General features: G+C 38.0%; 2 protein-coding genes across 4 annotated transcripts in view; one reads left to right on the plus strand and one right to left on the minus strand.

The window, feature by feature from the left end:
- The window catches only part of LOC133523339 (E3 ubiquitin-protein ligase znrf2), a 261,718-nt gene that overhangs the window by 85,645 nt on the left and 149,918 nt on the right, over positions 1-26,155 (minus strand). The window lies entirely within an intron of this gene.
- LOC133523290 (uncharacterized) lies at positions 12,954-16,812 on the plus strand. 2 transcript variants are annotated; one of them, XM_061858795.1, is made up of 2 exons: positions 12,954-13,860; positions 16,672-16,812. In XM_061858795.1, exons 1-2 carry the CDS (start codon positions 13,095-13,097, stop codon positions 16,674-16,676), a joined length of 771 nt encoding a protein of 256 aa, XP_061714779.1. In that variant the 5' UTR covers positions 12,954-13,094; the 3' UTR covers positions 16,677-16,812. The 2 variants fall into 2 exon arrangements, with proteins under 2 accessions (XP_061714779.1, XP_061714778.1); XM_061858794.1 differs by having other exon boundaries at positions 16,663-16,807.

Raw genomic sequence — 26,155 nt, forward strand, 5'->3', positions numbered from 1 at the left:
ATGTCGATTCCGCTATGATCCCAATAAGATCTATCTACGATATTTCTTACGTCAAAGTGATATTGGTTGCCCAAATCGAGCTGCTTTTGCCAATTATACGACATACAAACGATATCTAAATGAGAACGTATCTAAACCAGAACTTACTGTTATCGTATCTCATTCTTCGAATCGGGCCGTAAATGTTTTTTTTTAGTTTCTATCTACAGGAATGTGATATTTTGTATAAGGTGAAACAGGCGTTTATACCATTCAAACTTTTATTTATACCTTTATAAAACGTCAAGATGTTTAAACTATGGAAAAACAGGCTGGCCCAAGAATATGTTGACAACGAATTTATAGGAATATTTTCCTTACTTACGAGTACAAGTATTTTGCGAAATATGATTTAAAATGAAATCTACAATCATTTAACTACAACAAAATTTATTCAAAATATAGTCGTTTATAGTTAATACATGGGTCAGCGAAGATAATTTGGGGTGCCAAATTTTCTTTTCACAGCAGTTAGATAGGTTTATTACGATGTTAAAAAAACATGATTGCCATCTCAAAGTAATTAAGCGGCTTTGCCGTTTCGTTACTACAAGAACTATTGTACACCAGAAAAGTAATGAACAGTGAATACATTTTTCACGTTACGCCCACCCCATGTAATGGTAGCGAAACGGCCAAGCCACATATTTTGATTAAGGCGTAGAGTTTGTCAAGTTAGGGCTTGCAAAGTTAGAAACATGACATCTGATAACTTTTTGACATTGCAAGCTTTATGGTTTCGTCTTGGCAACATTTTACATGAAAATGTTTTTAGTGGGATTTCACTTCTTTTTGTAAGGTCCCCTAATTTAATTGGGGGGGGGGGGGGGGGGGGGGGGTGATTTACTAAAAATCCTGAAAGATGTATTTTTATCATTTATAAGGTCCATAAATCAATTTTCAGACCTCTAACGTCTAAATTTGCGGAACCCTCATACAAATTTTCACCCCTAGCTTACATACCAATTTCATCTTTCTAGGACTTTAGGAACTACCCTAAGAGTTTTGATGATCATCAGTGAATGAGTGAGTGAGTCAGTAACGAAATCGGTGTTTGTTAAATATCAATAAAATCTAAAGTATATTAATAGCTATGAAACTTTTTATGTTTAATTAAATAGTGGACACTTTTGACATCATATCCCGAGAATTTTGTTTATCTGGGATAATCCAAACACAAGTTATGAGGATTCAAAAAAATTACGAAGTGCTTCGAGAAAAGGTAGATCGCGCCCTTGCGCTTCGCTTGGCTCGTCTTGGCGGGGGCACTACCGTGCCCCGATTAGATTTACTGCTTGCAAAATAATGAAGCACACACGAAATTAAATTGACATGTCGTATTATAACTTTGGCAGGATGATACGCCTTCCTCAAGCAAATTACAAGGAAAAGTATTTTACCTATTGTTTATGTACACAAAGGATGTCAGATGATTTCCTTGTTATTTCATATAACATGTGTCGACTCCCAGGTCAATTCGAACGAACACTGAGATCAAAATTATATCTGAATGATGTCATTTAGTAATCGTGCGTCTTGCTCGCGCAAATATATGTACGGACAAGGACCAGCGTAATGCATGATAACATTGATAACTGAATGACATTATTTAGATTATCTTCACATGCTCTAAAAGGTAAACCTCGTAACTTAGTAAATGAAAATATTTCCATTTCTTTTAGAAAAACAATTCAAGCTTAGTCGTAAAAATAATTTTCCTTGGTTCATCATCTTTTAATAGACCGACATTTTTGTAGTTACGTCCATTTTAGGTTTTACGGTTTGGGTGAAATTATTTATACTCAACAGCGACCCTCTTTTCTTTGTATATTTAAACTTTGAATAGGTGTATCTTTTTACTATTTCGTATTTTATTTATGCTAACAACTTTAAATACTCTTCTACGAATTTTTAGGAGTAAATGTTACAAATAAGCTCCACTCAAAAACATTACGCTCTTGTGTTTCAAGTAATTTACGTATACGCTGACAACCCTTATTGAAGTAAGTATTAACTTATTATTATTACTCAAATGACTAAGATATTCAAGACAAAAATATAGGACCTAAACTTTTGTAACTTCCTCTAATTTTCTAATTTCTTGCTCCAGATAAAAAAATAACGGTTTCTCCCAATAGTTATTTCAATCTTAGGGACCTTGGGCATAATTTACGAACAGTCCATAACAACGGTCCATCTTACGGTAGTTTGGGGCTTAAACTTTTCTTGTTTACGCGGAAACTTCTCCAACTTTGATTTACTCAGGTTCATTTTACTGCCATTTTTTAGATAAATTATCAGTTTATTTAGCAAACAAAATCTTTCTTAAACTAGACTAGGAATTTAATGACTCTCTTGAGATTAATAGCTGATTTTATTTTTTTATAAGTATATTAATGTCGACTTCGTTTGACTACGTTTTTTAATGAAAACAAATTTGTGACTTGACTGCCGTGTTATTATACTTATACAGTGAAACTTGGTTAAGTGGTACCTGGGTAAGTGAGAAACCTCCATAGCTGGGACTCATGGTGCGGTCCCAACACTTTAGCACTGAATTACCTCTGTTAGTGGGACGTAACAAACCTCTATAACTGAGATTAGTATTTTGAATTTTATAGTCACATTTACCTCTATAATTGAGACAAAGAGTGTATTTACCTCTGTTACTGAGACTATATTTACAAGAATACTTTAGTTCAATGGTTTTTTCAGAATGCCATAGGAACGGACCTCTGTATCTGAAATAACGTCAATCTATGACCTCTATAACTAGGACTATTCCAGATTAATTCTCGTTATCTATTAATTTTTACTCTACCCACAAATTCCTCATTTGGTTAATTGTGTTTTTAAACGACGTCAAGTTCCATTAAGTGGTTAAAACTGTAGAAACGAAAGCTAAAATCTTGGTAAGAGACATGAAAAACCAAAAATTTATTTTCTATTATTATAATGTGACTAAATCTATCCTTCGTAGAATCATTCAAAATAAATTTAAATAAACTTTAAAAGTTCACTCAATGTTCTGAAGGTCAAGGATTTTTTTACCCTATTTTTGTTGTTAACTATCACAACTCATACCAACATAATGTTTACAAAATAACTTACTAACCACCTCTATAACTGAAATAACCTCTATTCTCACCTCTATTAATGGAACCCTCTGTAAATGAGACTGAAATTTATTTATACCTGGCTAACTGAGAGCCTGGGTAAGTGGAATACCTCTTTAAGTGAGACAAATTTGCAGGTCCCTTGAAGTCTCAATTATCCAGGTTTCACTGTAATTGCCATTGAAAACACTTGAAAGTCTCAAAGCTTTTTTGCTGTTTAAGTACCTACTCCAACCCACAACTTTTACAAGGAATCTTATGTTTTTGCGTAATACAGCGCGGAATTCAGATATGTAGTTCAAATACTTCAAATAAACCTGTACCCCTAGTGTAAATAAATTCGATTTCGAAACGTGACGTACGCGTTTGCGTTTAGTCTCATTTTGTATTGGATTTAGAAAGAGCGCGCCAAGCGGGACGTTTTGGAAACTCAAAATCCTATACAAAATGAGACTTAACGCAAACTCGTTCGTCACGTTATGATGTCAATTTAATTTACACTAGGGGTACTGGTCTGAGTACAGTCAAAGAATTTAATTACCGTATTTCGTACCTTGTTATACTGACATTCAATATGAAAGTCGCTAAACTCATACTATTGCCACTGTATTATTTGTATACCACTTATTTTATTTGTATTTTTTTAAACTTTCTGTGAAGGATTTTACATGTACGAAATCTACACATTTGGGTTCATCTTCGACGTCTCTAAAAACTGATCAGATATTTTAATTTTAAACTAATTAACACAAAAGTTATGGCCAGTAAACCAGTTTTTTGGCATAAACTTTGAAGTAAATATGTAACACTATACTACAGCCATTTCTGTTAATATGATAAGCTACAAACATTGGAAAACTAAAGTATTCAGATCGAGGGTCTTTGGCGTTAGGGACCCCCTTAAGTATATAACATCTATATCAGTTTATGTTGAGCAAGTTTATAGTAGCTTATGAAGGCTGGAACGTTAAAAGCGCAGTTATTTATAACTTAGTCCTAAGCGAACTTTTGAAGTACTCGGATACTAAAGTAAAAAGAGAAATAGGAAACTCCGTCGGCCGTGCGGCATTGTTAAAAGTTTAAATCTGTTTGTGAAGCGAGATACACGCCATCAGATATATCGGAGCGGCCTAGGTGCTCAAAATATCTGAACACGCACTATAACGCCTTGACAATGGAGGCGTGTTCAGATATTTCTGAGCACTTTGGCCGCTCCCATATATCCGATGGCGACGTACCTACCATAGTCAAGAAAGTTTCAGATCATTTGTAAGCCTTATAGCTATAGGGACAAAGTTCACTAATCGTAAAATCTGACTTCCGTGAAGCAAGGTATATACTATATACCTTCGTCGACAAAATTCCAGACTGTTGGTACTGTTCGTAGACGTTAATGTTATGGAAATAAGGGCTATTGATAATCAAATCTGCTTGCCCTTTTTCGACGAGCTTTTATTACCAATTCTTTACAGTTTAAAACAAGCTTTTATAACCAAAAATTTACATGTCGTTTTTTTCGCATTTCAAGTCCAAGTTGCGTTAATTGAATGAACCAATGAATTCGTTCAATCAATCAACCAAAAAGGTCTTGGATTTTAATTGTTCCAGCATTTCTCTATCAGGATAACGTTTACGAACGCTCCTCATTCGATATTTCTGAGACCGAAACTTTTGTTCGACATTGTTAATGTTTAGGGTGCCGTACCAAAAAGGTACAAAAAGAACCCTTATGGTGGGACTCTGTCAGTCTTTCGTCCATCTGTCTGTCACATTGCCAAATATCTGGAGAACTACTTGAGCTATCGATTTGTATTTTGAAATAATTATGAACAACAGTAACACATTGAAAGTGTTATTTTTTATTTTAAATCATGAAACTAACAACTGGCTCCCTTCCTATAGCATTATCATAAGGACGAGTATGATAAGAGTAGCATTCTTGAGCATATTTCTGACGGAATGCTTCATTTTCTTATGACAACGAGACAAAGGCCACTATATTAGTTAAATTATTTATCAATTAACCTATTCAGCACAGCATTTTATCTATAGGTACATACCTAGAAAAGCATGCTAGTCTTATGACGTACCGCTATAGGTATCGCCAGGAGGGTTGACGTGAATGATTACACAGACAGCTACACAGAGTACCAATCACAAAAACAATCGAATGAATGAATGAGTAAATGTGACTTAAGCCATAAAACAAATAAAAATAAACCTTGAAGAAAATGTTTGGTCTATCTTGCAATTGGCGGTATAACTTTCTATTGTTACGAAAAAAGAATACTAATTTAAAACCATTACATGATTTTGTTGTTGTGTGTGTGACTTTAACTCTAGCGCCTGCTTATAAAGCCAATGGTCCCGGGTTCGAATCCCATAACGGCATTTATTTGTGTGATGAACACAGATATTTGTTCCTGAGTTATAGATGTCTTCAATGTAGATAAGTATGTATTTATCTATATACGTAGGTAGTACATACCTATATATATCGTCGCCTAGTTTCTTAGTTTGGGGCTACGTACTCTAGGTAGATCTGTGTACGAGTGTCCCCAAATATGTATTTATTATTATTTATTTGATTTATTCTACCTTGCACATCATTACCAGCATTTAGCCTTTACCCGAAGCTCTGAAATTCCTAGGTCCAACAAAGGCTCTTAGCGTAATGCCTTCAATTTTCGCATTAGCCATAATTAGTGGGGCTCACTGCTCCTACTGGCGCTCACTGGCTCATTTTACGTACCAGTGACTTGTTTAATAAGATACTAGAGAAAATAGCCAAAATCTTCTAAACGACGATCGTGTTAAGATTTAGAAGTTTGTTAAGAAGAGACAGCTGGCTGGTGAGATGCCACTCCAACGGTAAAAACGTATGAGTATCAAGGTGATCGATGCGATGAAAAGTCACATCATTATTTTTTATTCCATGCTTTAAGTAAGTAAATATTCTTTATTGCACCAACAATTATACATTTTACATACCTACATGGAAAACTACAAATAAATTTTAAAGGAAAATAGAACCAGGTAACAACAGGCGTAGGTGCTTTATTTAAGTTTCGGTTGGTATTTTCTGAAAATTATATGGCGTCCATTATTATTATTGTAGGTTAGTGGGCCTTATGAGTGCCACGTCGACCAGATATTGATCTATTGTAGCGGCCCTTTAAAGTTCATTGTTAATGCCCGTTGTATCTAGGAAATTCCCTATTCTTTGGGCCGTAATGCTCTGTACCTCATAAGATTGCAATACGTGCCACCCTAAGTAGGTACTGTTTGGACATTCTGGTCCGCAGAAACAGAAAATGTGCATTGCAATCTCCTCTGATTCCTGGCAAAACCTGCATGCCGCGTCTTATTTCTTTCCAATTAGAAACATGTGTTTGTTCAACTTGCAGTGTCCCGTCAGTATTTTTGTCACTGTACATGTTATTGTGTCATTTGAGCCCTAGAAGCTCCTTAGTAGTTTTGCTGGTTAACCCTTTGATTAAAGCTTTCAAGTGTTCTTGTCCTCTGGCGAACTTCCACCAATCGATTGCTCTCGTTTTTTCTAGTTTGTGAAGCAGAGAATATGCTTCCTGTTTAGTGATTCCACAGAACGGTCCTGGGTCGACCAGGGGTATGTCTATAGTTGTGCCGTTTTCGAGAACGTTCTCCATTTACTAAGGGGAATGTTCACGCGCGAGAATATTCCCCATACAACGGCACAACTATAGGTGTGTCCGGGGCGTCCATTATTTACGTATCAAAGAAGAGTTTTCGACCCCCTGTGGTTATATTTATGAAATTTGTTTCGATTTTGTAGGAATTTATCTCTTATAAAAGAGAATAATACTTAAATCTGCCCCTAACCTCAATTTTTCTTCTATTTAATTCGACTACCCATTGTCCAGTTGGCGGCGCGGAGTTCGCATAAATCTTATATAATAATTTATTGTTATTTATTATTTAACAGCCTTTATTTACCGGCTCGGTAGCGAGGTCAATGGGCAATTAGCGAGCAATTAGCCAGCAATCTCGGCAATTGTTGCTAAACGAGTCGCAACGGGAATTGGAACTTAAAACGCTTACCGCACGGTTGATTAAAATTACATTTTCACGATAGTTGCTCGGAAAGTGTTGTTTAAGTCAGAGTCAAGTTTGTATTAAATACAGGATAGCTCAAAAATAAGTTTTTTTTTTTAGTGCGGCATATTGATGATCATTTTTAACATACGGCGTTTGTGTATCAAAGCTAAAAGAGAATATTTTGAAGATATACGTTTTGTTTTAGTGAAATTATTGCAGTTTTAATTTTAAATTACATTTTATAAAATATGTATATGTTAGATTTTTTTATCAATTTATTTTTGGTCCAGTACCTAGATTTTTTGGCAAACACTTTTTGATGAGGAAGACAATACAGATGTGTAATGATCTTTCTTTCTAACACAAACCTCTTACGGCTCTTTATACACCAGTCATACACGCGTCCCAAAATCATAATAAATAACACGCAGAGACGTCTGCAAACGACGCTATTAAGCTTAGAATAAAAAAGTAGAAAAAATACTGCCTTGGGTTAGACTTGAACTCACGGCCTCTGGATCGATACTCCAGCGCTCTGCCAACTGAGCCACCAAGACCTCATCCGTAGCCAGCGAATATTTCCACCATATGGGTCTAGGGGACCCTAGCGACATCTACCGTAAGAGCGTTACACTTCTTAAACGGCTATCGGAGTTCCAAGTCATATTAGAAATTCACCAGCTATTCACGGGTATTGGGTTAGAGTTAGATACTTACGATCAGTCGATTAAAATAAGAGTATTGCGATATTTTACCTGAAACAAACAAGAAACATAATAAGATAATGTATATGGTATGGAACAATCTCTCAAAGGTAATTTATACAGCAGAATATGTAGCATTGCATTCAGGAGATTTTTCAATTAGGTTCCCGTTCCAGGATTACAAATGAAACCGAGTTTCCATTCAATCATGGAATTTTATACGAGTATTACATGTCTGGTTTGGTCTCAACAGAAAATCGTCTCGTCTAGGGCATACATTGATTTAATATAGCCATTTGTCGTTTCAGTCCCTAAAAGTTATTACAAGTTTTTAATTAACTTGCCCTGTCAGTATGTATGAATGTATGTTTGTGTGGATCAAATCTTGGAAGCAAAATTTGACCCACTTCCCGGACTCCGATTGAGCTGAAATTTTACATACATATGTAAGTCGGATGACAATGCAATATTATGGTACCATCAAGCAGATCTGATGATGGAGACAGGAGGTGGCCATGGAAACTGGGATTAGTATCGAGTCGCCGCCTAATAATGGCTTTACCGCCGACCGCCGTAAGGTTCCTTGCGTCGAGGAATGTCACATCTTTGTGTTTTTGAGGTTTGGTTACATTTACGTACCCATAAATACGAACAATAAAATCTAATAAAGCAGCATTTTTTAAAGCGACACAGCGACATGATATCGCAGACGTCTTAACTAGCCATTAGTTGTGTTTGAGCTTCCATTAGCACTTCGACTTCTTCGGGTCAGATATCCATTGCATACAAAGGTTGAGCATTAAGCAAACTTGTGTAGCTATACCACAATATAAATTTAGTTCATTATAATTATCTAACCTGTTTATAAAATTTCACGCGAATCGATTAAGAAATGCGACCAGTATAGAACATCCGAATATACAAAAGGTTTTGCCCAAGCAGAAACGAAGACCTTTGCTTCTCTAGGTCAATAATAGTTTTTTTTTTCATGATTTTTTTTATACTACGTCGGTGGCAAACAACCATACGGCCCGCCTGATGGTAAGCAGTCTCCGTAGCCTATGTACGCCTGCAACTCCATAGGAGTTACATGCGCGTTGCCGTCCCTCCCCCCCTCGTTGAGCTCTGGCAACCTTACTCACCGGCAGGAACACAACACTATGAGTAGGGTCTAGTGTTATTTGGCTGCGGTTTTCTGTAAGGTGGAGGTACCTCCCCAGTTGGGCTCTGCTCTAGATCTGGAATGACATCCGCTGTGCTGTGCCCTACCACACAAAGCAAGATGACATTCACAATGCCCATACCTCTCTTGTGGACGTAGTTTAAGGACGTACCCGGGTCCAATTGGGTTAATAACATTTCCTTGAACCATGTGGCCAATGTTACGCCATAATATTTTCAATTGACTGCCCTATGGAACTTACACTTATATCGATGCGTATACAGATATTATCCGCAGCACGTAGGTAAAACCCGCACAAAAAATTTAAATGATTAAAATGCATCTGAAATTAACTACATGTTTGTTTTATTATAAACTAAAAAATACCTACCTATTCAAATATAATAAGCCAAAATACTAAGGGTTTAACACTTTTACTCAACTGTGCCTGCGCAGAAGCGGCCAAAGTGGGTGTTACAGACGTGCCGCGGACTATAACCCCATGACGTGCGCAAATAAGCACTAGCGGCCCGATTCGAAATTAAACATACGTCAAATATTAGGTCTAAATACGATATGAATCGAATATGTCAGTGTCATAAAAACGATTAGCCGTAAAACGATTTTCGTACTACGACTTGTCTGCCTTGTGATACGTTAAGTAGTTTCATATCTGTTTCAAGAGACCCGAAAGTTTACGAATTCAATGCAGGCGAAGTCACGTTAAAAGGCTGGTATTTAATTACAAATTATCGTAAGATCGCATAAGTACGATAATACACTTTTACTTTGTTACCTAAGTATGTGATAAGACCAAGGTCTCAGGGCCTTCAAGTGGTTAATACTTAATACAAATAAATATTTGTCTTGCTCCTTTGTTTTTTTGAAATGAATTCTTCTTTAGCGGCACTGTGCACTTTTTGTGATGGGGAAAAAATGTTAAACTCGCGACAGGTCACGTCACCGACAGATTCCTCAGATTGAAAATTCGTAAGACGGACACGTGACCTGATCGAAAAACTCCATGATGGTTCTAGTAATGATGATGGTGTAAGAGTCATTGAAATTATGAATAGAAGTTGATTTTTCTGAGATAAACTTTTTTTTTGTATTTATATCAGCAGAAAACACTCCCTTTTTGTCGGTCCCTCATTACTGAGGATCGTAATCACTAGGTTTTGCAGTTCCTGTGATTTGTCTCCATCAGTCTCGATCTCCCGTAGCCCTCACCGCAGGATGGAGTCAGACCATATGAGCCTAATCGAAATTAAACTGTCGTGAGACATACTAAGTTTAAACCGTAAAATTTGTTTCATATGAGCAGGGCCCGTACATTTCATGCCATTGACGGAAAAATGACGTCACGATGAATACAGTGTGATTCCAATTGTCTTTTCGCAATAATACGCAATTTTTCAACATCTTTAGTTAACTGATATAGATACTTGACAATCAGTACAGAAACGTCTATTTTTCATATTACTGTCACGCAACAAAATAATAGATTGTTAGTTTATTAAATGATACCTATTTTGATTTTTAACACTGTAATTTTTACGCGTCAATATGTTAGCTATCAAAATCTGTAGTGTTACAAAAAACTGCCTGTATGTGAAATTATGTCATCTTTACGTCAACGGTATGAAATGAACGGGCCCTGCATATGAGTCTAGTTGGTGCAGAGCTCTTTGGTCTTTTGCCTTCAATTTTTCTGACCACAACCATTTTCTAAGCAGAAAACACAGTCAATGTTAAATGCCTACAAGTTAACCTCATTGGACCGAATTAAAAAAAACTCAAGATTGCACTAGAAGACTCCATTCGGTATGCGACTACAAAGGTAATTATGAAAATAAAAAATCACCTCAAAGAATAACTATGGAAAATCGCTAGCACTAATGAACCATAATACTTTATCGTTTTAACCAGAACTGCTCTGTCAAAGGAGTTTAACAAAGAACTGAATGCGACAAGGTACTTAAGTCTTGAGGAACATATCAGTTTGTGCTAAAGAACACTGAAAGGTAACTAAGTAAATGAAAATAATAGTACCGTCGACTATACTAATGTAGGTATCATAAAAACTTATAACGTCATAAAGATCCTTTTTATAGCTTACATTATTAAGATCAACTTTATTATTAGCTTTAGATGAATGTTCGCTAGCAATTAAATGAAATTTAAGTTGTATGAGTGTACCATTTTCAAAAAATAATTGCCCAATCTAAGCTCTTTATTTACCTTAACTGGCCTAATCTTATAAACTTATCCCAATCAAATGTGTTTAAAAATGAATTCTTAAGTAAATGCGAAATACCTCTCAAAAATAAGATATATTTTTTGTGCAGAAATTTTAATCTATATAAAAAACGAAACGGCTAAATCATAAAATGATCAAAGAAAAATGTAGCCTGACATCTTGAAAATTCAAAGCCGTCTTTAAGGCTACAAAAGTACAAGAAAAACAAACAACAAAACAGTGAAGGACTGCGTTTTGAAACACATGGGAGCACTTGAAAGGGTACATTGGAATGTGCGACTTATCCACTTGATAGCGATGTGAGTGGATATAATATTACCAACTACGGGAACAAATCAAATGATTAAATACAAAATTTTGAGTTTTTAAGTAGTCACACTGCTATATATAAATTGATTAATTATAAACTAAAATAAATGTCATATATGTATTAAAGAAAAAGTGACGAAGCATGAAACACGCAAACGCATGAAACCCTAGGCCACGCCGTCACGGCGGAACCGGTCCCAATTTCTCGACTATATGCCATCTTAGTAAGACTAGGCGTCTTTGACCAATTCTAAGGGCGAGCAAACATGCTTGCATCTCCTATACGAATTCCGGAATTATGATATACTGAGAGGGATTGATATTATATTACCAGTTTTAAGTATGAATTTATGAGAAGTATGAGAGCCCCCTTCGAACCTATTATTGCATATACTGTTCTCAGTTAGTCAGTAAAACATGTAATTTAAATAAATGATATAACTATCTAGATTTAACAATGATATCATAAAAACGCTCGTTAAAATCTAGCCAATTTATATAAACCGATACTATTTGCACAAATCAAGGTCATAGCTTTGATATATGTATTACAGCAATGCTTATGCTCAATACGATTGCAGTTATGCTAGGTCAGGGATGGCGTACCAAATAGCACACGTTCCTCGAGTGTATGCGGAGAATTGTGGCGTGTTATTTGAAGCATGAATTATCTAAGTATACTTGAATATTTGATTTTTTTTATTTCAATTAATTTAAAATATTTAATTAGGTCTTGACGATGCACGATTGAATTTTACGCCTTTTTGGTGACACATTTTTGACTGAATAGTTATTGTAGCAGCAAAGCAAACAGTTAAAAATTAGCATGAATGCCTTGCATCTTTGTTTTAAGTAGATTGTTTATTTTATCTTATACAGGCAGACACACCGTCGCGAAAAATCCTTTATTAATGATTCATAATTTCACCGTCTCACATTTCTCATACGACAGATGACTCGGTTCCCATAGATAAAAGATAAGATAACACTTTAATTAACTTGTAGTGCGTTTATCATGGCCGCAAGTACATCCGGGTGTCTGGCGTAGACTAAGTACCCTTCTACGTATTATGTAGGTATACTATAGTCTAGCTGCGTATTTCCAAGTCTGGAGTGCAGTTTTAAACTATGTAGTTATTGGTAGAAGCAAAAGCGCACAGAAAGATTTAAAAATGAAGCTTGTACAGATAATTTTGAGCTCTTAAATTGCGTAACTATTTCTGAACGACTACATAAACTTGAGAATAAATAGCGAAACTATTGCCTCTCGCGTAAAATAATGTTATGTATGTGTGCGTGAGCGCACCACCCCGCATCATTTACTACATGTAATAAACCAGTGTGTCTATAGCCATCGGTTGTTTCACTCGCGCCCTTCCCGAATATAACATTGGCGGCGATCTACCTACTCACACGCGAAAATAAAAATGTCCAGTGCGCATTTCGGAATTTTGCCTACGTTTGATCACCATTCGCAGACCTGGAAAACGTTTAAATCACGTTTATTACAATGGTTTGTGGCAAATAAAATAAATGCGACGTCGGACGCGGGAGGCGAACAAAGGCGAGCGATATTACTTAGCACACTCATTGACGGTACTTACAAACTCGCAGCGGATTTAGCGTTGCCCAAGAAGATAGAAGAAGTACCATACGAAGATGTATTAAAGTTGCTGGAAGACCACTTTGTCCCAAGGGTGTTTGGTTTTAGTGAACGGTACAAATTTTATTCGGCTGTTCAACAAAACGGGGAGACGCATACCCAATGGGCGGCAAGGCTACGTGGTTTGTCAGCGGATTGCGACTTCACAAACGTGGAGGAAGTTCTTCGCGACAGATTTATGATGGGCATGCTGCCGGGACGGGAGCGGGACAAGGTTTTCACGCAGGACCTCAAGGAGCTGACGCTTACCAAGGCGGTGGAGTTGGCTAACGCGGTGCGCTGCGCGCGGGAGGTGTCAGCGGGTGCAGGGCAAGCGGCCTCGACGAACGACCAGCTGTTCAAGATCACCAGCGAGACCAAGGATACAGCCCGTGAAAAATGTGCAGTGTGCGGTTATTCAAACCATAAGACGGCCGAATGTCGTTTTTCTAATTATCGATGCAAGAAATGCCGCGGTAAAGGCCATTTAAAAAGAATGTGCAAAACAGTAAAGTGCATTATGGCGAATGACGTGAGCGAGGGAGACGATGGTAAGTTGTTTAATATTCGTTCCATAAAGGGGGCACCCATGTTAGAATGGGTCACCGTACAAGGCGTGCCTTTACAGTTTGAAATTGATAGCGGGGCAGCGGTCACGGCGATGTCACCGCAGCTGTTCAACAAGCATTTCTCTAAAGTGACGATTTGCGAACCTAAGAAAAATCTGGCGTCATATAACGGCGGTAACCTGGACTGCATAGGTATGGCGCCAATGCCCGTAGAATACACGGGGCGCACACAGCTGATTGATGTTTACATTATTCGCAATGGTGGCCCGCCGATTTTAGGTCGAGATTTCATTTCATCATTTAACTTAGAAATGACAACAGCAGTTAATTACTGTACGCAAAAACGGGATGAACTAGAAATATTGCAAAGTAATTATCCGGCAGTGTTTTCAGATAACTTAGGCCTATTTAATAAGTACAAGGTAGGGTTGCAGCTTAAACCAGACGCGAAACCGGTTTTTTTTTAAAGCGCGACCGTTAGCATTTGCACTAAAAGGAAAAGTGGACAAGGAAATAGACCGCTTAGTAAGTCTAGGTGTGTTAAAGCCTGTTGAGTATTCGGAATACGCATCTCCAATAGTTCCGGTGTTAAAAAATAATGGCACCATGCGTATTTGTGCTGATTATTCGGTCAGCATTAATAAGCAGCTGTGTGTGGAGCAATATCCGTTACCCACAATAAAAGAGTTGTTTGCTAAATTACACGGAGGACAAACGTTCTCAAAGCTAGACTTATCTTCCGCGTACACTCAGCTTGAGTTAAAGCCGGAGTCACAGCATCTTACCTGCATAAATACGCATCGTGGTTTATTTTTCTACACACGCTTAGTTTTTGGGTTGGCTAGTGCCCCGGCTATATTTCAGCGCGCGATTGATAATTTGCTTAGTGGAATGGACGGAGTACTGTGTTTACTGGATGATATATTGATAACCGGTAAAGACGACACTGAACATTTGCAAAGATTAAACGCAGTTTTAAAAAGATTAGAAAACGCAGGGTTAACTTTGCAAAAAGAAAAATGCGTATTTTTTCAAGACAAGGTGCAATATTTAGGCTACATAATTGATAAAAACGGACTTCACAAATCACCGGACAAGGTAAAAGCAATCCTGGAAGCCCCAGTACCGACCAATGTAAATAAATTGCAATCATTTTTAGGTTTAGTAAACTACTACCGTAATTTTGTGCAAGGGGCATCCATGATACTTTCACCTTTGTATGATTTGTTGAAGAAGGGAGTCAAGTGGTGCTGGAGAGAGGAGCATGATCGAGCATTTGAAAAAATAAAAAAAAGCCTAGCTTCGGATCAGGTTTTAGCCCATTTTGACCCAAATAAGAATCTAGTTCTAACCGTTGACGCATCACCTCACGGTCTTGGTGCCATTTTGAGTCAAATACAGCCAGATAACAGCGAAAGGCCTATTTCATTCGCTTCACGTACTCTTAACGCGGCAGAAAAAAATTATTCGCAACTTCAAAAAGAAGCCACGGCAATCGTGTTCGCAGTTAAACGTTACCATCAATATTTATTTGGGAGGTCGGTGCCCTTTATTTTACGAACCGACCATAAACCTCTAATCTCCATTTTCGGGCCTTATAAGGGCATTCCCGAAGTTACTGCTAATCGGTTGCAAAGGTATGCTATTTTTTTAAGCGCGTATAATTATAAAATTGAATATATACGGAGTGCCATGAATAGTGCGGATTATCTGTCTCGAGCTTGTTTACCTGACGACAGCGATAACAGCGGAGGGCCACAGCGGGAGCGCGCGCGCGGGGAGGGACAAGACCCGTTAACAACAGATGATCGCGCGTCATACATCAATTTTGTTATCGAAGGTTGCTTACCATTAACTACGGACGAGTTGCGTAAACAAACAAAGATTGACCCAGATTTAAGTAAGGTGATAGGTTACGTTTGTAAAGGCTGGCCTAAGAAAATTAATGACGATAGGTTAAAACCGTATTTCCAATGTAGATTGCAGTTAGCTTATGAAAACGGCTGTTTGATGAGAGGCCATAAGGTCGTGATTCCTGCGACTTTGCAGTCACGCGCGTTATCGGAGTTACATAATTCTCACTTAGGAATAGTTAAAACAAAAGCGGAGGCTCGGTCCAAATTTTGGTTTCCCAAGATCGACGAAAAGATTGAACGAATGATAGGTTCATGTGAAACTTGTATTAAGTTGAGGCCTGCTCCCAGTCGTGCACCGTTAGCTCCTTGGAAATTCCCAACGGATCCCTTTACGAGGATCCATGTAGATTTTTTGGGCCCAATTAATGGCAATACTTACTTAGTCATCGTAGATGCTCATAGTAAATGGGTTGAGGTATATAATATGAAGAATGGTACTAATACGTCGGCTGTGTGCGAGAAGTTGTACGAGTTTATGGCTAGGTTTGGGTTACCGCAAGTGATAGTTAGTGATAACGGGCGCGCATTTACGTCACAAGAGTTTAAGGATTTTTGCTTGTTGAACGGCATAACACCGGTGACGTCCCCGGTGTACCACGCGGCTAGCAATGGTCAAGCAGAGAGTTCAGTGAAAATAGTCAAAAAGGGAATTAAATCCTGTCTAATAGATAGTAAAAGCATAAAAGATTGTACAAATAAGTTGCAAAAATATCTTTTTGACTACAGGAATTCAATACATTCCACGACGGGGCACTCGCCTGCTCAACTAGTTTTCGACCGCAAACTTCGGACCCGTCTTGATTTACTTAACCCTTCGCCTGCGTCCCCCTCGCACACGTCATTGGATAATTATGTCAAAAATCAACAGTGTTTACAGAGTAAAGCGTATAGTGGTAAAAATAAACAAGAATTTAAGATAGGCGATAAGGTTTTATATAAAAAGAACTTTAATAATAACAAGTTTACATGGTGTAAGGGTGTTATTATGGAAAAGTTGGGAAAAGTTGTATATTTAGTAAAAGATTGTGAACATTTAGATAAGCATAAAAAACATAAAGATCAATTAATGTTATACAAGGGACAACAAGAGGACGGTTCGTTTCTAGATGACATTTCTCTGGAAAATTTATTTTCATCAGAACAAAACCTTCCATCTACGTGTACTACTGCCGGCAGCGAAATGCAAAATAATGGGGGAGGAGAAGGCGGCCAAATAGCCGACCTAAGCCCAGAAGGCGCGGATTTACCAGGTCCTTTGCCGCCGCCCGACGACGACCCACAGGAACAGTTCGAGGACGCCGAGTCGGACGACACCCCAGTAGAAGGGCCAGATGAACCAAATGTACCCCATCCGTCTACCACTGTCGGTCAGGACAGAGTCAAACGGAACCGTCCCAAAGTTAATTATAAACCCTATTTTAAGTAATCCTGTATCTAGGCTAGTTGTAAACTATGGGGAGGATTGTTATGTATGTGTGCGTGAGCGCACCACCCCGCATCATTTACTACATGTAATAAACCAGTGTGTCTATAGCCATCGGTTGTTTCACTCGCGCCCTTCCCGAATATAACAGGTCCCTATAACAGAACCTTCAAGTTTCTTTTAGCTGCGCTAACAGTATGTCTACAAACATTTGACGTGATAGGAGCATACGCTGCTGTCCCGTACGGATGCATTTTATTTCCTGTGTGGCGACTTTTCAGCGTTTAAAGCAGGCAATTATTTTTCTGTGCATATTTTTGACTATTAGTCACAGAAAAGGAGACTCATGTAAGTACCTGCAAATCATGCAAAAATTCGCGTTTTTACGGGAGAACTGTAGAGTCTGTAGACAATTTAAAAATGGCAATAACATATAAAAATGAAATGTTATAGGGACCATCAATTGAGGTGAGAGGTATAGTCTGTATGAACGTAGGTAAAATAAATCCAGACACAAAGGTATCCTATGTTCCATGTCGCATTTAGAATTAAGCTGTACAGACAGACGGCACTCCAGAGTCGCGCCGCATCGATCCAGGTAAGAACACTAGTGTATTTTACTTTTACTAGTTCAAACGACGCAAGTACGTGCAGGTAGAAGGCATTTACGCCCTTATAATCTAATATAACGATTGAATGTTTCTAGAGTCAAAATGGCGTAACTAGGCACATACAGATAGGGCGTGCAGTCCCGGGACCGGTTCCTAGTTTTTCATTTCCCGGTACCGGGTCGGAGCCGGTACCGGGATTCCCGGTTCTCCCGGTTCTTTATGCTGAGCTGAATTATTTTTATATATTTTGTTTGACATCATTTAACTGTGAATCTTGCAACTAACTTTAATAATAATGAAAAGGAATCGTAGGAATAATTAAGAATTTTTTATAGAATAAAAAACAGTTTTAGGAATAATACACTTAAATCAGTCTTTATAGTTACTTTAATCAGTCTTAATTGATTAATCAGTTAACAGTGTCATTGATCATAATCGTAATGTTATGAATCATGTGTAGTAAGTAATACTTACAAACACCATAATATTTTAAACATTCTTATCATGTTCACAATATCATAATTATCATAATATTGTAATTAAAAAAAAAAAAACAAATTGTGCAAAGTTATACAAATTTTAATATCTCAACCTGACTATTTATGTAAGATGTCGTCGAATTTACTTGACGTAACGCTAATCATTATTTTAATTTTAAATGTGAACTTAAATAATATAAATCAGTCTAATTATAATAGGTCAATATTTTTTATATTTCAAATGTGATTAACTTAAGATAATTGTAACATTGCAGTAATACTCGTATAATAATCAACACACTTAAAACAAATACAGTTCTTTTTTTTAACAAAAATATAATCAGTATAATCACGTCACAAATAAATAATTTAACATAAAGAACTTATCAAATACCTAATCTAATCATTGGCTTAAGAACGGATGGAACTGGAGATCAATAACAATTAGACACAAGAATGTGATTTATAGTTTTATACATAAACATTGCAGTTTAAGTCTTGTGTATATAACATTTATTCATCACCATCACAGGCCTTTGCGTCTATTGCAGACGATTTAAGCATTGCTGTTTAGACAACGGGTTTGGTGACTGTGGAGGCCGATGCGTGAGCGGCACGACCTCCCACATTTTTGGCAGAGAAAGCTCATGCCACCTGAGGTTCCAGTCCCGATTTGCTTTCTGCGACACCTTCTACTATCTAACGTAGTAAACCAGGCTTGGTCGCATAGCTTTCTCCCCTCCACAACACGCTTGCGCCATCCATCACGGTCTTCAGCTAAAGTTTCCCAGGCATGGTGGTCGATTTCAAATGCTGACATGTCTCGCTTAACACAGTCTTTAAAGCGCAGCATCGGTCTTCCAACGTTCCTTTTAGCATACGCAACTGCACCAAGCAAGACACGTCGAGGTATTCTAGAGGATTCCATCCGGTGCACATGCCCCAGCCACCGCAAGCGTCTCTGTTTGAGAAAAGCGGCAAGACTAGGCAGCTGCGCTTTTTCAAGAACCCTCTGATTTGTCACTTTGTCCTGCCAAGTTATGCCTAAAATGTTGCGTAGACAGCGCATGTGAAAAGTGTTGAGCCGTCGCTCCTGTTTTGCATACGTCGTCCAGGTTTCTGCTCCGTACAAGAGTATACTTAGAACGCAAGTCTGGTATACTATCATCTTGGTTCTAACAGTGAGGTGTTTGTTACACCACACCCTTGAACGTAGCCTCCCGAACATGGTCGCTGCTTTGCCAATACGAATATACATTACACATTTATACATTTATTAAACTCTGAGTAAAAAGTAATCAATATTACGGAAATATTTGATGTTATGGCGGGAACCGGGAGAACCGGGACTCGGTGCTCAGTACCGGTTCTTTGGATTCCAAATAAATCCCGGGATTTCCCGGGAAATCGAGAACCGGTATTTCCCGGGAGGACGCCCTACATACAGAGTAGAACGCGTTTACGCCCTTACAGTCCAGTGTTTCTAGTCTAATGTAATGGTTGACTATTTCAGGTTAAAATGGCGTAACGACACACTGATGTCGATAGCGTTTACATCCTTTCTCAACAAAATAGTGATCGTGCAACTTACGCCTTTATAGTTTAATGTAGCGACTGAGTATTTCAAGTAAAAACAGCGTAACGACACCATGTTATCAGTAAAATAGTACTGTGCAACTTTAAAAAGAACGCGATGTACAGAATTCGATGCCGCTTACGTCTTTCTTTACTACGGTACTGTCTTTAAGCAGGGGGTGCGTACGCCCTTATTACCTTTTTAATAACGAAGTTTATAATTTGCATAGGATGAGATGGCACTTATGCCCTTTTTTACTGTGGTATGATAAACTTCCTGGGTAAATGACCTTGTGGGGTTGGAAGAACATCCGGTGCTTTGTTTCAATGAGAGGAAGTATCCCAGACTAGTCATTATTTTAGTTTAGGTTATCTACGTACCGCTTTAAGGTACATTCGCATGCAATATTACTGGACGATCTTTGTAAAATATATAAAACTTGTAATCTATTATGAAGGACATTATTGCAGGTGACTGTCTGTATTTAATCATTGCTAAGCTACGCTCGTAATGCTACGTCGTAGCCGATAACATAACTTTCCCGGAGGCCAATTCGAACGTACATCCCGTTTCAAAATAATATAATTTTATTTTCATTCGGCTGTGCGTCTCGTTCGCGCCCATGCGTGTACAAACAAGTACGAGCGATATACAGGAGCGAATGATATCAAAATGACATTATTTTAAAATCGAAATAAAAGTTCAAATTGGCCTCCCGATATGTGCTTAGTGCAAATTCTTTATAAAATCATAACGATAACGTGTCGTGATTAGCAATGAAATAGGTTAAGTAACTTAAATACGATTACAATAGTTACATTGACATATATCTTAGGACGGGCCTTACGGGCACTAAGAATGGTGCTAATTCAGTGGTGTCATTCACGAAGTTACTGCCACAACGCGATGAGTTCGCATCAAGCGCGCGATTGGTCGCAACTAGTTGCATTAGTTCTTAGTGCCCTTAAGGCCCGTCCTTAGATATATGTCAATGTTGTATTGTTAAAAGGCATAGTTTTCGTAATATATACCTATATTACAGATTTATTAATTGTATAAGATGTAATCGTGCCCTGCCTTTCACAGCTGAAGTAGGTACACTGTACGGCTTTACAACTATTATACATTATAAGTATACGTAAGTAATGAAATAATAATAAAATGTATAATGTCACATAATTTGTAAAAGCTATTTTCCGATAGCTACAAATTACAATAAAACAATACCCGCGTCAAAAGTAGAAACATAAAACCAATTTTATTGGTCAATTTAGTAAGGCCGAACATTATAATAAATTAACGAATTAGAGCGTACCTGGAAACTCGTTACAAAGTACAATATTATAATTAATTTTGGTTTGCGCAAACAAATATTGATATTTTCTTTACATTGCTTGTCGTAAAATACACATAAATACTAAGCATTGCAACACGTCACAGGCGCATTCTGAATGTAGTAACAGGTTGATCTGCGGCTGTAACAAGGTCGCATTTTTATCACTTGTCACTATATGCCTGTCACGTTCTAACTGTTTACTATTAGAAGAATACTTCTAATAGTAAACATGTAAGTGTAAAAGTGACAGGCATAACAAAAATGTGACCGTGATGCTATAGCCGCTGGATTTGTTATCAATATGATTTCTCAGTCCCAAAAGTGACGTTTGGCGCCATTTATTTATTAGGTAAGATTATTTTTTCCAGTTTTTGACCCCCTGTAAGAAAAAATAAGATTAGGCCGAACCCGCTCCCATCCTGTAAGAAAAAATGAGATTAGGCCGAACCCCCCAGCCTGTAAGAAAAAATAAGATTAGGCCGAACCCCCTCCCACCCTGTAAGAAAAAAATAAGATTAGGCCGAACCCCCTCCTGCCCTGTAAGAAAAAAATAAGATTAGGCCGAACCCCCTCCCACTCTGTAAGAAAAAATAAGATTAGGCCTAACCCCCTCCCCTCCTGTATTATGTAAGAATCTAACGAAAAAATTAATACAAGTTTGGTTTGTTCTAGTTTTTATTAAAAAAAAAAAAAAAAACATTTTTGGAACGTTTATTTGATGGACTTAATAGTTTTTTAGCAACTTTTTGATCTTACGTACGAATTATGAAGACCCCCTCCCACCCCCTTGTAAGAAAAAATAATAAAACATGTTCGATCCCCCTCCCCCTAAATCATCTTACGTAATAAGTGAATGGCGGGCGCCTTTTTCGTTCAAGCACCAGAAACCACCAAAAAAGTCATGTTATACGAGTGGCTACGACGTAGTGCTACGACCATAGCTTCGCAGTGAACGTTCAGAAGAAGCCAATTACACGAACGAATGAATATAATTCATTTCTATTTGACTTGATCCCTTTACAACTCAGTTTTTCTGTGAACTACCTCGCGATTCTCGCGAATCCCCACGGCTCCGTCATTTTAAAATAATCCAAACTGAATCAACAAAAAAGTTATATTAATATCGAGCCTGCTTACCAAATTCCACGAGAATCGGTTGAGAAATGTGATATCATATCACTATCTTAACCAATAGAACATCCGGCAATTCTAAAGCATTTTTGCCTAAGTTTACTTTATATTCATAATTTCATATTAATTTAGGTAATCCATTATTATCATGTTCATCAGTACATAAAGGTCTTACATTTTCAAGTTGAAACGCTTCCCTCCCGCTCGGTCAATAAATATACGTTCCAAATATATTTTTTTTGTGAAAATGTACTTATACTCTAATAATTAATAACCATCTTAAGAACTGTTCTTGTAAAGAATCTCCTGCCTAAGAAAAAATATCTCCAAAACCAATTTATCTCTCGAAAAAACCGCGCAAAGAAGCAATGTACAGGGTGCTAGCAAAACATCCGCCTTAAAAGGGAGTTAAGGCAGCGATGATTAACGATTTAATAAATTCGCACCACGCCGTATAAATCACAAGCTGGTTTAAATGTAGCTTATCACGTGGACATACGGGCGAGTTTTGCGGACGCGACTGCTATGGTTTAAAAAATGTTGGATTTATGAGCGTCTGTAATAAAAAATAAAAGTTTAAGCCAGCACCAACATTAGCGAATGAAACATAGCACCCTGAAATACCTACTTTTTCAAATAGAAATACATGTCTGCAGTTCATGTTTAAAAGTATCTATCACAAAGGTTACAATCTTATTGTTTTACATATAGAGACATACCTCTTTCTGTTAATCTTTTGATGCTGTCTGTATAAATTGAGGGGCGCGAATTTTTGGGACATTTTTCAATATTTTGGTTTTTTTTTTTTTTTTTTATACTACCTCGGTGGCAATCAAGCATACAGCCCGCTTGATGGTAAGCAGTGTCCGTAGCCTATGTACGCCTACAACTCCAGAGGAGTTACATGCGCGTTGCCGACCCTAAACCCGCCCCCCCTCGTTGGTTTCTCATATTACTATTTTCTTCATCTTATATGAGTATAAAAAACTCATTATCACTTTCCATTGGTTTTTTTAAATGTCACACAACATCATAATCATCATCATTTTTTCGTTGATTTGCATGATCTAGCATCCCACGGTCTTAATAGAACTAGTAATAACTTTAATAAAATTCCAATTATTAATAAATTGAACAGAGTGGACCCGGGTACGTCCTTAAACTACGTCCAAAAGAGAGGTATGGGCATAGTGAATGTTATTTTGCTTTGTGTGGTAGGGCACAGCGCAGCGGATGTTATTCCAGATCTAGAGCAGAGCCCATCTGGGGAAGTACCTCCACCTTACAGAAAACCGCAGCCAAATAACACTAGACCCTAGTCATAGTGTTGTGTTCCTGCCGGTGATTAAGGTTGCCAGAGCTCAACGAGGGGGGGAGGGGGGGGGGGGGTTTAAGGGTCGGCAACGCGCATGTAACTCTGGAGTTGCAGGCGTACATAGGCTACGGAGATTTCTTATCATCAGGCGGACCGTATAATTGTTTGCCACCGACGTAGTATTAAAAAAAAAAGTTGCATTTGTTTTGTTTCGTTCGATTTTAAAGCGAAATAATTCCATTTTCTAATACCATTGATTCAAGTTTGATTGTCTCTTTTTCTTGTATGGTGGCCCGCTAAAGGTAAACTTATTTTTAACTGTGTAGTATTATAATAAAACGCCGCGTTTCTACAGCTTATCAGTACCGTATGTTTTCAATATTAAAAGCCTTGGAGGAACAAAGAAAACCACGAGACGCGACCTCCGAACATTTACTTTTTGTCGCGCGACAAACGACGCGATATATCTCACAAAAGGACTATCGAGTATAAACGTCGGGATATTAGTGTCTTTAAATAAATACGAAAATACTAGTTGAACTAATTCTAATTTATTTTAACTAAAGAAAGAAAGAGACTTCTAAAAAACTCGATAGCGACTGTTCGATTTCGAGTAAGTATATTGACTATTCAATAGTGCATTGAAATTGAAACTGGATACATTTTATGTTTTGTACTATTATTTGAACCAGGGATCGGAACCGGTTTTTTGCAAAAACATCGAAATAACCATATATTTCGGTTTATTTTATGTTTAACTCAGTTGTGTTTTCAGATAACGACTTCGTATTATTAGATTGCCTAATTAGAAATGAAGTAATTAACAAAGAACGAAAAAATACCGTTTTCGTTCCCATACAAAAAATACCGGTTTCCGATCCCTGATTTGAACTACGGAGCGCAGCATATTAGGATTAAAACGGATTGACCGAGTCGGCAACTCTACGCTGCGCTCAAAAACGCGCATCACTGACGTTAGAGCTAAGATCGCCCAGCTGAAATGGGCCTGGGCCGGCCATGTCTGCCGCATGCATCCACAGAGGTGGGCGAAAATAGCCACGGATAGCCGCAAGCTGGGCGAGGAGCTGGCAAGCCCAGGCGGAGATGGCTGGATGACCTGGACGCGTATATCAACGGCTGGCCAGAGATTGCTCAAAACCGAGACGGATGGTGATCGAGGCTGGAGGCCTTTGCCCAGCAGTGAGACACCATATAGTAGTAGTAGTAGTACTAGTAATATTTAATATATCTATTATTTATTCTGTTTTGTTAGAGAAATCTTGTGGAGCCTTTGATTAGTTTGAATATTTAAAATGTTGTATTTAGTAGTAATTGTGTTATGCTATAGCCATAGATAGTATAGTGTAAATGTCTGAGAGCGGCCAGCGGAGCAAGGCTGCAGGAAATTGCCTCTGTAGCGGCGTCTGCGCCGATCCGCTTCAATGCGCGGGCCGTGACGACCTCGCTAGGATCTCGGAGTGAATGCAACACTTACATATACCATCGGCCCGATTCGAACTTCAAGATACGTATACAATTTCAAGTATGGAGAATAACCGGACAAGCATCCGTACACAAGGAGATCCAAACGCGCATATCCTCGGCAAGCCTGACACCCACCTATCCAGAGTGGCTCTAACCTGGAAGATGCCCGGAAAACGGAACCATAGTCGCCCTTAATCTATTTAGCGGTCGGTTTCCTCATCACTGAGGGTCGTGGCTACTTCTAGAGAACAGCTGCTCTATGACAATTTGCCGCTACCTCTTTCTGTCTGTCGCCGAATGATGGTAAAGAATAAAAATAATTAATAAAGATGATAAAAAAACCAATTACAAAGACATTTACGTGCTATTACAATGTAAACTAATTACATTGCTACTTTTCTTTTAAACCGCAGATTTATCGCCGACTTAACTGCAGCGTCCATTATCTCCAAGCATTTAAATGCAGGAAGAGATAACTGATTGTTTTCATCGCGACAAGTGCACGCGATTGCACACTTTAAGTATATGACGTCACGGACCAGAGGACCCACCGCTAACACCGAAGTTCGCTATTTGTGGGCATCTTTCAGTGTCACACTAATTACGGCTTAATTGGAGTAAAAGAGAGATATGCCCGCAATTTGCTTTCGGTGTTCCCTCTGTTTCGATAAGCATAACATTCATATGGTAATGTTACGATATGGAATCATTGTGCATGAAAGGGTTAAAGTCATACAAATGTATGTGGCGCTTACATCTCTTTTAATATAATGTGTGCTGAAATGAATACTGATATTATGCAAACGCCCGTGTAATACTGAAGTGTTGGTGTGATTTGATATCATTGACAAAGGCACACACTTTATGTTTAATTTAAACTATGAATATATTTGGGTTATGATTTGCGTCGAACTTTCACGATGAATCCGTCAATTCTGTCACATCCTCGTCTTTTGTACGTCCTCGATGAGTCTCGTCCTGGCAAACCTCCTCATCAGATCGACG

The sequence above is a fragment of the Cydia pomonella genome, chromosome 12, assembly GCF_033807575.1.
Source record: "Cydia pomonella isolate Wapato2018A chromosome 12, ilCydPomo1, whole genome shotgun sequence".
NCBI lineage: Eukaryota > Metazoa > Arthropoda > Insecta > Lepidoptera > Tortricidae > Cydia > Cydia pomonella.